Source organism: Crotalus tigris, unplaced genomic scaffold (assembly GCF_016545835.1).
Source record: "Crotalus tigris isolate CLP2741 ecotype Arizona unplaced genomic scaffold, ASM1654583v1 scf7180000023830.6690815, whole genome shotgun sequence".
NCBI classification, from domain to species: Eukaryota; Metazoa; Chordata; class Lepidosauria; order Squamata; family Viperidae; genus Crotalus; species Crotalus tigris.
The window spans coordinates 1,986,111-2,001,839 of NW_024100214.1; the positions used below are offsets into that span (position 1 = coordinate 1,986,111).

General features: G+C 36.3%; 1 protein-coding gene across 13 annotated transcripts in view; it reads right to left on the reverse strand.

Annotated features, from left to right (window-relative positions):
* The window catches only part of TCF4 (transcription factor 4), a 393,712-nt gene extending 378,462 nt beyond the window's left edge, over positions 1 to 15,250 (reverse strand). For 2 of the 13 annotated variants that reach the window (XM_039322010.1, XM_039322000.1), the window contains exons 1-3: positions 13,118 to 13,359; positions 12,009 to 12,100; positions 10,254 to 10,326 (exon numbers count right to left, since the gene is read on the reverse strand). In XM_039322010.1, coding sequence (XP_039177944.1) covers positions 10,254 to 10,326; positions 12,009 to 12,100; positions 13,118 to 13,178 — 226 coding nt within the window. In that variant the 5' untranslated portion in view covers positions 13,179 to 13,359. Of the gene's footprint in view, positions 1 to 10,253; positions 10,327 to 10,906; positions 10,929 to 12,008; positions 12,101 to 12,692; positions 13,041 to 13,117; positions 13,364 to 13,723; positions 13,909 to 14,559 lie in introns of those variants that run through there. The other 11 variants (XM_039322003.1, XM_039322002.1, XM_039321999.1 and 8 more) reach the window with 11 other exon arrangements.
* Between the last annotated feature and the right edge of the window lie 479 nt (positions 15,251 to 15,729).

The following is a 15,729-nucleotide window of genomic DNA, read 5'->3' on the forward strand; positions in this document are numbered from 1 at the left end:
GTATTTCCTGCTTGAGCAGGGGTTGGACTAGAAGACCTCCAGGGTCCCTTCCAACTATATTATTCTGTTGCTATTCTTACAAATCTATGACTGAGCATGAATTGTGTAAAGATTTGTCCCAAATACAACAAAGAAAATGTGTAGATTAATCCAAAATGAAGACTCTAAAAGTGTGGAAAATACTTGACTGTTTTAGCTGCCCTACTGAATGGTGCAAGGATTAAATTAAGAGACACCAAGTGATTAAAAATAAAGGAGATAATAATGGAAATGAACCATGATCCAGAAGGCCTTAATTACCTGCATATTTTACTGGTATGGATGATCATTTCCATTAACCTGGAATTAAACCAAACAATAGCTAGTAGATCTGCTGCACTCATTCTGCAATATTTGTTTTCACACAATGATTAAAATAACTTCGAAAAAGTCAAACTGCGAGTTAAGTTTTGAATTAAAATCAATTGAGAATAGAAAGGGGAACGATTATGTGGCTTTTTCCAGGGTATCCTCTGAAGTAGTCCCATTGTCAGCAAGAAAAGAAAATGGTATTTTATGTTTTTAAGCAAAAAATCAAAGTGAATACTATTAAGAGGCTGACAAAATAACAATGACAACATCTAGATATAGCCTCTTTCACCTGGGATACACCTTGTAAATACAGCTGCTGCTGCTTAAATTCACAAGCTACTTTAAAAGTGGATGTTCCTCTAGAAAATCACTTTAAACTCTGCTAACCAGCATCAAAGAAGTTTGAATTGCAAAATTTGCCAATGAAGGCAAGCAGAGCCTTAAAAAATAATTAGAGAGGATGCTAAATGTGCTTACAATATGCTTTAACAATTTGACACAAACATCCTAACTTTGAAAAAAAACAGATGCAGTTAATAAATCCCATGCACCAAATATTTCAAATCTATGTCAGTTCTAAAACTTCTTTTTATTGGTGGGGGAGATGGGAAAACGAAGATCATTATTAGTTGTTCGTGGTGCTTTGGAATTTAACTGAAGGTTATTAAATAATGTGATTTATCTTTTTCTTTCCTATTCTCCCCCCCAAAAAGAACAACCACCAATAGTCTAGCAAAGATAATAAACAAGACTTATTTTTCTATTTAAGACTACAGAAGCATTATAGATAGGAAGACAAAAGGTATTCAAGCACCTCCAATTATTCAGCAATCTTGTCAAAATTCTACATGGATTTTGTGTACGTGTGCGCGTATGCGTGTGGATAAAAATGAAAGCCGTACCATTACTTTATATTTCCTTCACCATGAACACAGATGTAGACTTCAAGAAATATTTAAAAATAAAGGTAACCATGTTATGTTTACAACAAAACACATTCATCATCAAATACCAGAGTTGAATAACAATCTGTATTAGAACCAATCAAAATACTGCAGAAATCTGCAAATTTTAGAGTATCCATCTGATTAAGCAGCACAAAAAGCAGGGATGCAAGAAGAAACAGATGAAGATTTGCAGACAAAGTTCATAAATCACTACTGGGGGCTGCACAAAACAGATAACATCTAGAGTTTTGGGGGTGGAAGTTCTCAGGAGTCAGCTACCTTCTGATGTAAAGAGTTGCTCCTAACAGTTACTAATCTACAAAAGTCCCAACTGATCACTCAGTTGGGGAGGAAAGTGGAAGACCCTAGAGCAAAAGTCACATTTTTCAATTAATCAATAAAATTAAAATTAAAACTAGCTAATGAGCTTCAATTTCTAAACTACTCAGGAATCTATTGTATCTCTGTAAAAGTAATGATATAACATTACTTTTATAACAGAGAAGCCAATGCATTTTAAAACTCTGCTACTTTAAATCATAGTTAAAAACCCTATAGCAGGCATGTCAAACTGCCGGGCCGATGCATCCTGACAAAACCGCGCCTACCCCATGGCCGGCAATGGGGAAAAAGTCACGCGTGATGTCGTGAGTTTGACATGCCTGCCCTATAGTATTAACAAAGACATATTTCATTTATCAAAAACTTGAATTCCAACATGGACAACTGGTTACTTCTGAGCTGAAAATAATTAACAAATGATTCTGCAAAAATCTCATGCCACAAAAGACTCTGACTAATAATTTCAATCTTCAGCTTGGACCCTGACCTCCCAGAAACAGACAGGAATACAGATAGTCTTTGACTTATGACCCAAAGTTTCCACTGCTAAATGAGAAAGTTGCTAAGTGAATTTTGCCCCAATTTTATGACCTTTCTTGCCGCAGGTACAGTTGTTAAGCTAGTAGCGCAGTTATTAAGTGAATCTAGCTTCCCCATTGACTTTGCTTGTCAGAAGATTGCAAAAGGGGATCACATGACCCCGGACACTGCATGCCAGCTGCCAAGTGTCAGAATTTTGTTCATGTGACCATGGGGAATGCCGCAGTGGTTGTAAGTGTGAAACACAGTCATAAGTCTTTTTTTTTCACTGCCGTACTTAACATTCACTAAAGGAACTGATGTAAGTCGAGGACCACCTGTACAAATATAACAAGAAAATATTTCAAAGAAGAAGCACGTCCGAGGGTTATTCTTTCTAAAATTCCAGTATTTTGCAGCCACCTTCTAACCATTCTGTGACATAAACACAATTGTTACTGGTTCTCTCAGTATAATCTTTTGACCCTCCCTATGAAATAGGGGGCATGATCTCATTATCATTACTGAAATAAAATTGAATTGCCAGTCATATTCAGCACGTATATTGAATATTACAGTACCATTGTTTACTTTTTTAAATAGAGCATAGTATCTTAGTTCTGATTTAATTAACAGAAACTGGATTAGATATTCTCAGTTTAGGACTTTGCATGTCTATTCAGAAGTAAACTCTGAAATCAACAGGATTTCACACCAGGAAAATATATATAGGATTTCAGCCATGAACATTCAGCATTACACAATAAAGCTATTCTGAATGTATTTGTATAAATATGCAAAGTGTCTCCAAATTAATTTAATATTTCCTCTAAGGAGCATTTTCATGCATGATTAATTTATTACACAGAATATCATTTCTATGTAAAATGAAACTATGCATTCTGTGTATTATCAAATGCAATAAGTATGTATCTTCCTCTTTTGCTGTACATAGAGAAATAATTACCTATAATTAATTTGCTACATACATCAGATCTTTAGAAACCATATTCACTAATTGTTCAGATACTCCATAGAGCTTACACTGCTTTGCAACTTCAGTTTCTTCCTTTTATCTGATTTCTTACAATGTCCACCACACTGACAAAACATTTATTCAAAAACAATTCAATAAATGATCTTTAAAATGCAGACCATTGGAAATACACAGACTGTTCCTGATTAAGCAATTGCAGATCTGTTATCTTGGCTTCTGGGAATAGATCTAAATAGCCTCATAATATCAAAACAGGCCTGGGGCCACCAGGAGAATATACTTCTCGGTAGGCTCTGCTAAATCACAAACTTCCTGATATAAAACATAGCTTACCATTAGTTGTAAATGTTTGATTCACAATGCTTACAAAATGAGTATGTTTATAGTAACAGATTAAAGATTAATCTTAAAATGAAACAGTTTATGAAAACCTAATATCCTACGCATGCATAAGAAAAATCAAACAATTAGTGTACAGTTTATTATTTAACTGTTATTTCTGAGAATTAATTTATTTAATTCATTATCCCCTTAACAAAGGCAATTATCGCTTCCTTTTTTAAATAGGCAATTTGCTAATTTTCGTCAAATGTTAAAAGAGTTCATTGCTGTGAGTTTTCAAATTAGATAAATATATGTGAGCATATATGTCTATTGCTGTATGAATGCCATTAGTCCAATTTAACAAAGTTTGTACATTAAAATTTTCTACAAGTTGTCAGGAACTGATATGACCTTGCATAAAATCTAATGAATCATGAGTTAGCCATGTCTAAGAACATACATGTAAAACCCAATAATGCCTGGGTAGTAATATCAATACCTACAGTTACAATCAATTTCTCCACTTAAAAAATTGGGTTTAGCATCTATGTCCAAGTCAACTATCAGCCACACAAAGAATCTGCTAGATTCCTTTGAACAAATGAAATGAACAATCATCTCTGAAAACTTCTAGCTTTTCTATTGCATATAAAAGAAATAGTACCCAAACCAGATTACTGGTATTGATTAATAAACAAGTGCACACACACTAATACAAATTATTCACTTGGTGTCTCTCTTGAATCCCACATTATTTGTTACAAGTAAGCCTGGTCCTCAAACCAGGTAAGAACTCAGGAAAAAATGTTTCAGTTACACTAATCAGTATTTTAAATACTTTTTTAAAAGTGGGATCAAGTAGGCAAGAGAACAGGTTTTAAGCAAATTGATGTTCAAAGATGCATTATTAAACAAGTAGCTCCACTGGCAACTTGTATAAATGAATCAATGAATCTATCATTGATCACACAGGCTCATACTAAAATAAATCAGAATGCCATATTCATACTACAAACTTTGTCTTTTTTACTTTTTAAAATAGCATGATCTTAAGTCTTATAACAGTTTTTAAGGAGGTTTCATTTTATACTGATCTGATAATAAAATAAACAGTATTTAATTTCCTCAATTTTGCATTAAAAGTGAGTTGTCTTTCTTCTTAAGTTATAGTTATTGGTTACAAGCAGGACTACAACTATTTTGTTTTAAGTTCAGAAGATTAAAACATAACATGTTCAAATATCCAAAATATACTCACATGCCTCTTTTCAACCTAAGATAATATATGGCACTAATTTTGTTTTTAGTCTGCATTTCAGCCTCATGCCCCAAAGTTCTCTTAATAAATGATAAATGTATATATATATTTTCAGAACAGGTCTGAATAGTATATTATTATTATTGGAATTATTATTTGAACAGCATGCATAAAGGACAACATTTTAAAGTGTTACATAAAAGCACTTTATTAATTTTGATCACATTAAATACAACACATATAATCAAAATTAAATAAAATTAAATTTCTAGATTAAACAACTATGCTATAGTGAATTCTACATTGACTAGCATGAATAAGTGCACTACAAAATATTACATATATTTACATAAACATTTCTTAATTACCAATTACATAACAGTCCTTATTGACTGACCTCTGCTCGTAAGCAAAACTATTTATGTTTTTGTTTTCAAGGAAAAACAGACACATTTCCATTAACTTACACTCAGAATATTACATGTTAAAAGTCTGAGAAGATTAAGGGGCATCAGAAAATCAAAACATTTAAGTGGTAAGTTTTGGGAACATTGTCTCAATAGGAATGCTGTTTTGGGGAATAGTTTACATATATGACTGAAAGACTTCAGTGCTGAAAAAAATGTGGCATGTAGCTTATCTTTTTGAATACTTCTGGGCCTGGTCACATCGTAACCCATAAATTGTTGAAATGAGAATATGCCTAACCTTATACATAGATGGGAACTGAAGTTCTTTTTATATAAATAATGGGGAAAAAAAACTAGAGCATTATGGTAAATATAAAAAACACAATACAAAGTAAATATTTAAAAATAACAGCATCATCTACCATGTAAGAATCATTTTAAATGATGCATGTATTTTCAATTTATGAAGTAACTATATTTTTGGTGCAACATTATATTTAAATAGTAATGTTATGCATGAAAGTAATTATAGTTGTAGACACTAATAAAGTCCATCTTCATACTATATCATACTTTCTACTCTTCCCTCGATGAAGTATTACTTTTACTCATGTTAATCCATTCTACACAATTTTAATTATGTATCTGTATTGGATTACATTTTTTTCTTATTTTCTTTATGTACATTTCTGTGTATCTGTCTATACAAATGTACACACAAACTAAAATTTATTTCTTAAAAATTAGGTATCTTTTAAATGTATCATTATACAGTATTAGATAATCTAAATTGTTATATTTTCCTAATGTGTAGAATATAAACATCCATTTTTGCATATTTCAATTTTTTTTCAAATAGACCCAATTATTGTTATTTGGCAATGGAACTAAAATAATCTGTATTAGAGTGTTTTAGTCCCACTGCTCCACCTGATAATAATGAGGAAAAATATGTATCACATCTATATTGGGATCAGTGAAATAGCTCTAAAAGTCAGAACAATGGGTAGAAGTCTATAAGAAAGAAAATTTCTGAAAGTTGTCAGATTTTAATTTTTGCTTCAAATTTTAAAATTTGTAATAACCTACTCAGAGCACCTGTCACAAAGTAGGATAACATTTGAATAAATAGATATTTCAGGAGATCAGTTTGAAGAAGGAAATTTCATTTAAGAATCTCTTTTTTAAATACCTAAGAAATAAAGTTTTATTCTACAAATGAATACAAAAAGGCTCACAGAAAAGCAATTTTGAAACAAGGTACTTATCATTTTAAGCTGAAAGGATTTAAAACAAAATAATATCTATTCTACGATAGGAAATGTCAGTCAATACCTATCATAAATACATCTTCCATTTTAAAAAAATCCTACATTTTTTTAAAAAAAAACTATGTTAAGGCAAATGCTGAGTTAAAACTCTTCTTGCTGATATAATTTTCTCTATGGGTAAATCCTATGGGAACCCAATCTTAAATGGTTCAGTCCACACATAGAATTATCACCTCTTTGCGAGAACCAGGGCCAGGGTTCTAGCAAAGAATTTCAACATGTGACACAAATTAGCACCTGCAAATAGACCAATGGAAAAAAAAATCAACCAAACATTCCTGTGGGTCATTAGAAAACTATGGCAAAGATAACCTATATCACCACCCAGAATAAACATTATCAACTATAAAGGAATAAAGAACAAATGATGCACATAACAGCCCAAGGTTCTAATCATACCTCTGTGTTAGCGCTCCTATTTCAAATGGATGGACATAGCAAGGATGGACATAGCATGACATCTAGAAAGAGACTAGAAGGATTTATCAGAGGGAACATTGTGAGGGGATGTGTATAGACACACATTTGGAAAAGTTTGGCTCCATAAAAATTGCCACGGCTTCTGCACTGAGAGATCCTTAAGATGTTCTTGAAAACATATGTGAAATACTTGTGCGGGGGACAAAAAAAAATCATAAGGTGAGGGAGAAACTAAATGAAAAATAACCTTTCTTGAAATAACTGAACATTTCAGCTTGCAGATGTTACCAGGATCTCAACAGAGCCCTAGTTATCCATAATTTTGCTTCAAACATTTTTACGGCTAATAGAAAACAATCATCACAATAATGCTGGCAGCCTTTCTGAAGGCTGTGGAAATTGTCTCTTAATATCCTAAAGTCACTGGCAAAGAATAATCCAACCTATAACCTACAGTATTGAGAGTCGAGATAGGCACCTAAGCATTATTTACATGTTCCCCAAGTCTCCCTGTTAAGGTCACAAGGCATCTGAACCATTATGGCTGGATTGTTTTAAAGATCTCTGCTGAACACCTGCAAACATCAAACAAAAACTGCTAGTCCTTTGCAGCATTGACAAAATCCTTTCATGTGCAAAATGCGCCCTGAGAATGTCAGGCCTGTGGCTCAGGTTACATTCGTTTCTCCCTCTCTGCCTTGCAAGTTCTAAAGGTAGCAAGAAACCACATTTGGCAAATTAAAAGTTTAAAGGAAATTCAGGCCTGTTTTCTTTACATTCACACATTACATGCCACACCAGATCATTTTGTATTAAATGAACAGTTTTCAAAAATGCACATGTGCAATTTGTTTGCAATATTCTGTTTGGTACTAAAAATCTCAACCCAGTTCTTCCCACCCTTTCATCAAATGAGTACCCGTTTTTAACAGAGATATAAACAGATATCCTAAGACCTAAGTAATCTCATCCAATCTCTACATTGCTTTGGATCCTGTACAGAAAACAAGTAAATCTGAGTCTCAACTGGACAAAACATTTTTATTTAAATACACTGATCTGTAGCCCAAACTATGACATTAAGCTATAGTAATGCTGGGTTTTCTGCAGCAGTAAATGTGTATATTAAAGTGTCATCATAAGAGTACTTCCTACCACTTTATAACAGACCCATATTTTGACTCAGCATAACAATGCAACAATGAACTACAGGACTCCTCTGCATAGTACATTTGTCAAAAACACATTAAGAAACAATAAGATCAGGAAACAAAGTATAGTAAATATAACTTCAGGTCACAAGTTTTCTTTAAAATTTAAAGACAGATTCATAACATATTGGCTTTTATCAACTTGTCTTCCTACTGAATGATTCCTTTTAAAAGCTATTCCTTACCGATTTAAAAAAAAAAACCTATGTCAAAAAAAGCATTCTGTGTAATCATACAAATCTCTACAGTTTTGATGCATTGTTATTATCAATACTTAATCAAGTGAGCTAAAACATAAAACTGTTTAGTATATTTTAATGTGATCTCATTCATAAATAGGAAATCAATTCATCACATTCAGGAGCTTACAAGGTATACTTAGAACTCTGGTCTTAAGGTGACTTTAAGAAAAAAAATAGCATGGTTTTGAAATCTCTTCAGTTTAATTTTACTATCTTACTTTGTGCTTTTCTGTTTTCTTCTTCTTTTCAGTTATTTGCATATCAAAGCAAGATGGTTGCTTAAGCATATAATAAAATGCTCATTGTTTTCTTAGATTTCTAGAAGGTTTCTTCATCTTTTTAAAACTGTTGATAAAATAGTCTTTTAGGAGACTATTAAGCTAAGTCAAATCCCTAAAAATGAGCACCTTGCTAATACTTGTTAGAACAGTAGTTATCTATAGTACTGATTAAATATAAAATGATTTATCTGGCACAAATACTTTACATTACTTATGTAATGAAAAATCTCCAATATATACATTCTTTAAAAGATTGTGCTAGAACAATTGTTTTGTTTTAAAATAGAAAACTCCTTGGTAAGATATTACATTCTAAAGAAATGAATAAGGAACATGTATTTAGGGATCAAGATATATGGATTCAATAAATGTTAGTATACTATCAAGTTAAGAGATTTATTTTTAAAATCAGGAATTAACCAGACAATATCTGAAGATGCAAAATATAAAGTAATTTCAAATAGGTGATAATCCTAGTTGTCAGGAGATCATTTATTGAAAATGTTATAAAAACATCCAAAATACTTTTTAAAAAAAACTATTTAAAATAATTAAATATATACTAAACTGGGCATCATTTTATTTCGTATTCATTTTATTCTTAGTCAGGGCCTGTTAAAGCCATTGGGAGTTTTACTATTGAATGCGATAGCAGGGTAATGCCGTACACAGTAACTGATAATGAACTTGTAAAGTCTTATCAAAATTTAACATCTGGTTCTGAGATGCTTCCCTCACAGAATTTTAGTCAGTAATTGCCAAAATGTTGAAAACACCGCAACTATTTAATTGTAAATATATCAGAAACATATCCAAAGAACAACATTTAGTAATGCAGAAAACACTATAAAATACAATTACTGAGGGAAGAACAGTTCAGATGTGTCTTTCACACTGCTAGCATGACAGAAAATGAATTATTCCCAATACATAAACATATTCTGTATTTCACATACAATTATTATTATATTCAGAGGTTCCTGCATTAAAAAAACCAGATCCTTTCTTTGGGTCGCAGAGAAAATAACTATTTGCAATGAATATAACACATTTTTCAACACATACACAGATAATAAATATTTGCATTAATATCAACAGGCTCTTTTTTCTTCCAAAAGCTGTTATGATCATCTAGAAAGTCACTGTAATAGGATTTCAGCTTATGGTCAGAAGTGTTGCCCAGACAGTAGCTAATAGATGGCCAAATTATCCATCTGTATATGATAATACTTAGAACAAAATTAGGATGAAAAGAAAAGAGGATGGATACCAAAATAGAACTATAAAATGGTTATTCCTCTTTGCAAACATGAAAATAATTACTACCTTTAAGGAACTGGGCTTTGTTTCTTATATAACAAAAGGAAAGGTGTGTTTTAAAAGGCTTACATCTTAAAATAAGTCCTGCAGAATATATATACATATGCATGGAATTCTTCTTCCTAAGATACTAAACATTTGGCAATATGAACAACAGAATACTTCAACTATCTTAGTATGTGTTCTTAACCTAAGCTAAAGTTATGCTCCCCAAACTCATGCAAACCGTACATGTAGAATTAAAAAAAAAAAATACTTTAAAGATACTTCAACTGAATTCCAAACATAAATTGTACATACTTGAGCCACTAAAGTGTCCACTCGCCAAAGAAGTTGGTCCATTCTTTCCACTGCTGACAGGAGGTGAAAACATCTAAAAGAAAACAAAGAGGTATTATTGTTGGTAAATAGAAATATTTTTTCCTAGGTTCAAATTTTATTCAACATTATACAAAAGCTGTCATCGTGATTTATTTAAATATGAAATCTCTCTCCCATCACTGCCTTTGCAGCCACACAGCAGTTCTTAAACAATATTCCTTTTTTTTCCTTCTCATGTTAGTTTCACACATTCCCCAAACAATATAAGATATGTGGTAGGAGGGACTCCAGAACCCCACACATATATCAGCAAACAAAAACCTTCCTAAAAACATTCAGAGGTAAGGGGGGGGGGGAATAAAAAGTTTGTGACTGAAACCTTGGTCATAAATGAAGTTATATCCATTTCCATCCTCTGTTGGATTTAGCCTCTCATAAGTGCTCTCAAAGAGTATTAATGGAAACTTCCACCTGTCCTAAATTTTCACCTCAGCTTTTAGTGCAAGAGCAATTACATTACACTCACACTCACTTTCCTTCCCTTCTCTTCTTCCCCCCTCTCGCACTCCTGCATTTATTTCAACCCTAATTGGTTTTCATCTCCTTCTACGTGTCTACTAGATAATACACACCTTCTTCCCTGAGTCAGAGACTACAAAAAGCAAAGGAAGAAATGAAAAAAAGAACAGTTAGCCAAGTGGGGGCTACCAAGCTGCCTCAGGCTACAGTTCCCTGTAGCCAAACTTCTCAAAGCCATGTCTGGAAAGGGAAGTCTGAAGGACCACAACAGATTGAAACATCTTCCTCCCCCCCATCTATTTTCTCCCTCCCACAGTGGAAGTCTTTAAAGACACAAATGCATCCTATATGAAACTGACTTATCTTGCTTCTCTTCCTCCCCCCCCCCCAAACATGAATAAATAATAAAGACTTCTGACATATTGGAAAGAAAGGGGGAGTGGGAGAGATTAAGAATGGAGGAGAGAACCCGCTGGAGGGGGGGAGAGCAATCCAAGGGTGCAGGGAATATTCTATTAAGCAACTACTCAGGATCTGGTTAATATTAGGCCTTAGAATCAAAGACAAGTTATTAAAAGGCTATAGGTAAAATTAAAAAATGAAAAGAAAAATCACACACACATACACACACAAACATACACAGAGAGAGATAGCCATCAATGGAGGGAAAGGGGTATCCACAGGAAAGTTGCAGCCCGTTCACTGATAACAGAGCAACTTGAGTTTTCAGTGAAAACTTGAAGCTAGGCTATTTCTGGATTTCCTTTCACTTTACAGGTGCCAAAAAATGAAACAAGGGAAGAACTAAAAGTAACACTGTAAAGAAACTGATTTACCCATCAGTTAAATGGCACGCCAGCCATTACTTTTAGAAGGCAATGCAGCACGTTTAAGTAATTCTTATACACAGAAAATAATGAGAAATATCCAGATTTATTTTTTGATAAGAGGATGTGTGGATTCATTTTGGAGAGGATGTCAAATGCTAAGAACACATCCAAATAAATGGCAGACATTTAGTCCATCTCCTTCAGATAAGATCCTAATCAGTAAGTAATAGAGCGTGCATATTTACCATGAATTAAAAACGCTGATTAAAAATTACTCATTGTACTTAAACTCAGTTTGGCTTTGTTTTGGTTTAGTTTAACAGACTTTTTCTGTGCTTTTTTTTTTTTTAAACAGCTGTTGTTCATTTCCACCGTTGTTTCTTACCGCACTGAAATCCAGTAAATCACTGAGTTCTTTGTCCGTCCCTAAGGCAGCCATTCGCTGTTGGTGATGCATTTTAGCAAAATCACACAAACCTAGAAACATGGAAATAACCGCAATCAGAAACCCAATCCCGAGCCTTGCAGGAAACAACAATCGGATTTTTTTTTCTTTTTTCTTCTTCTTTTTTTTCCACGAGACTTGGGGAAAGGGGAAAGAGGTGGAGGAGGGAGGGAGGGAGGGGTGTGTGGAAGGGCGACAGCGACGACGAAGAAGTAGACAAGAGGACACCGTAGTTCTAACGAACCGGGTTAAACTCGGTTAGCAGCTACTCTTGACCCCAGAGGCGAGAGACACACAGAGACAACAGGAGCCGCGCTGTTCCGCGCACCGTTTATGCAACAGGAGGTTCAAACAGGAACGAAGAGAAACGTAGAGTAGTAACTACAGGCACCGTCCCCCAACTTTTATTTTTTATTTCTCGGGCAAGCTCCCTTCCCTTTCCCCTCAAATCACCGAACGCTTCCCGAGAGTTTGATTCAAAGGCGAGCAACCAAGTCCTTGGAGTAGTCAACGCACACTCGGTCGGTACAAGGGGACGGAGGAGGGGGGGGGGGGTAACATAAATGGATGGGAAAGGTGTGGGGCGGGGGAGAGAGAGAAAGGACCAGAATCCGCCTTTAATACCTAGCCAGGATAGTTTTTCTTATTAAAGAGGGAGGCGAAGGAAGAGTTTCCCATTGACAACCAGACTCCTGATTTATGAAAGGTAGCCGGAGACTGGAAAGTAGCGAACTACTGACACGAAAAGGTATTCCAGGCCCTGCTGGCAACAAAGTCACCCGTTCCTTTAAAGCAAACAATTGGAAGGAGAGGAGGGGTGAAAAGGGCCATTGCTACCCCGGGGAGGGGGGGAGAGAGAGAGAGAGAGAGAGAGAGAGAGAGAGAGAGAGAGAGAGAAAGAAAGAGGGGCAGCAAATCCCGCGTGTTTAAATGGAGCACCGCTGGCAGTCGTCCGCGCTCTTCTCTATTGGGACCAGCCACAACTAAACTCCAGCCCCAAACACATTTTTTCCTCTTTTTTTTTTTTAAAGGGCACCTCCGGTACCTACCGGCCGAGAGTGACGAGAAGGGGGTCCCTTTCCGACCACAGCCCCGAGCTCTGGATTTCATTGCTCGAAATTACAGCATCCACCAACCAAACCGCACATACACACGCAGGAGAGAGAGGGAGAGGGGGGGGGAGTGAGGGAGAGAGAGAGAGAAGAAACCTCGCTGCCGCCACGCAAAAGCTCTCCCTAAACAGGAGCGGAAAAAAATAAGGAGGAAAGCGGGGCGAAGAAAACGCAGCGAAAGAGGGAGGCAGACCTGATTCCTAAAGCACAAACTCTTTTTTTTTTTTTTTTTGCCTGCCTTAGGGTAAAGAGAGAGGGGGAGGAAAAAAAGGGGGGAAGGAGGGGGGAAATACAAACAACTCTTTCCCCCTCCCCCCCAAAAAAAACACACGCACACAAACAAATCCAAATAGAAAGCTGAATTGCAAGTTCAGAAAAGAAAAAAAAAAAAGGAGCCCGGGAGAAGCGCGAGCTGCCCCTCTCCTTCGGCGGCAGTTTTGCCTCGCAAAGGACCCCCAACACTAACACACACGCGCACGCATTGCCCCCCCCCGCTCCAAGGAAATATATATGTACATCAACGCAATAAAGACAAACTGGCACCTCGTTTTCTTCCATGCCCCTGCTCCCGTCGCTGGAAACCAACCTACAAGCTGACTGGCCGGGTCTTTCTTTCCTTCCTTCCTTCCTTCTTTCTTTCCTCCCGCCTCCCTCCACGTCCCCAGTCCCCAAGCACTTTTAAGATTTATTATAAAAAAATCATTCTTCCGTAGTTCCACCCCAGGCAAGCTGAGGAAGGTGATTCTCCCCTGCAAATGCACGTGATACGAAGGTTTCTTTTCCCCCCGCCCCGCCCGGACACAGACCCACAACCATTGTTTGGTGGGATACTTGTTTTTTTTAAAAAAAAAAACCACACACACCAACACCAGTTCTTTTTTTGTTCGATGTCCCCCCCCCGCATGCTAGGGAAGGCTGCTTTTTATAATTTGGAGATAAGCACAGAGAGAGCATTAATGGAAACTTTGGAGAAAAAAATCGAGCGTTCACAAGCAAGTTTTGTAGAGATTATGCCAACCGCTCTCCTACTTTTTGCAAGCATGGTCTACTTCGCAAAACGCAGCCACAGGCCTCGCACGATTCGCCTTCCCAGCCTCCCCCCCGACAAGAAAACCACGAGTGAGAGTGGTTTGCCTTCCCCCACCCGCGAGATTGAAGCTAAATTCATTTTCTTTCCAATAGTACGTCAGGCTTTGCCGTTCATGCACACGTTATTCAGTTTAGGCGCTCCTGGTTTAAGTAAAGTGTGTGGCTTGGCTACTCGTATCACATAAACAATGCAGTTCAATTCATATTGCTAAGTTGTATCAAGTTAAAAAAACACACTGGGATCAACATTAAAGAAAAAAAACCACTCTAAGAGGAAATTTTAACTTTACCTTAAATGGAACAATAATGTTCACAATATTCCAAGGAAATGTATTTTAGGGGAAGAAAAGAGAAAAGTCTTCTTGTAAAGGTGCTTTAATTATCTCACGTGTATTTGACTCTCAAAAATAAGAAGTCCTTTTAACTCGGACTCCGTCTCGTTGCAGAAAATACTCCACAGATTTTAAAAGGAATTAACACCGGAGGAGGGATTCTGCTTTGTTTTGGATTATCCACAATAAGTCAATTGCCAGAAAAGTTCGTCCCACCTCAACAAAACAAAACAAAACAAAATTAAAAACCAGCCAAAGGAAAGGGGAAAAAAAAGCACAGAGATTTGTTTGGAAAAAAAGGAAAATCCAGTAACTTTCCCTCGTATCTGTCGTTACAAACACATGCCCGCTAATACGCTATTTTAAAAACAAAAACAAAAACAAAATCTCGATTGCTGCACGCTCCCCACCCTGTCCCTCTCGCTCTCTTTTTTAAACAACAAGAAAAGTCTTAAACTTGCTCCAACTTTAGAAATCTCTCCTTTTTCTGACCATCACTATGGACTCCCCCACGGAGAAATTGATAGTAATACGTTTCCCTGAAAGATACATTGTAATCCATTCACATCCGGGCAATGCAGGGGTGCTTATAAAAAAAAAATGGGGGGGGGGAATAAGCTGCAGCTCCCGCCGCCACACGTTGCTCGCTCCTGCTGCGTCGTCTATTACAGAAAATGACGCCGCGAGGAGGGAGGGAGTGCAGGGAGCATAGAGAGGTAAACAGCCAGGCTAGAAAGTCAGCTAAGATGGAGGAAACAGAACTCTGGAAGGGGAATGTAACCAAACGTGAAGGAGGAGCAGAAGTCTGAGGTCTCTTTTTGTAACGCGCACGCTCAGAGATACCTCCGAGCTGCAGCTCATTCAGCCGCGGCATTACGCAGTTGAAGCTGTGGAGACAAGCGAAGAGGAATGGAGGCAGGTTTTTTTTGCAGCTTGGCTTAACCTTTCCTCGGTTTGATGGTTCCTTTCTGGTTTGGGTTTGCCTAGCCTGGGGACACTGCTGAGAGGTTGGCTCTCAAAGCCAGTCCGCTGTACCCAAAGTTGTAGGAGGACCTCCTTAAAACTTCTGTCAGTGACACTGTGAGGAGGGTCAGTCAGAGAGGGAAGTGATAAAAAGACACCCAGGAC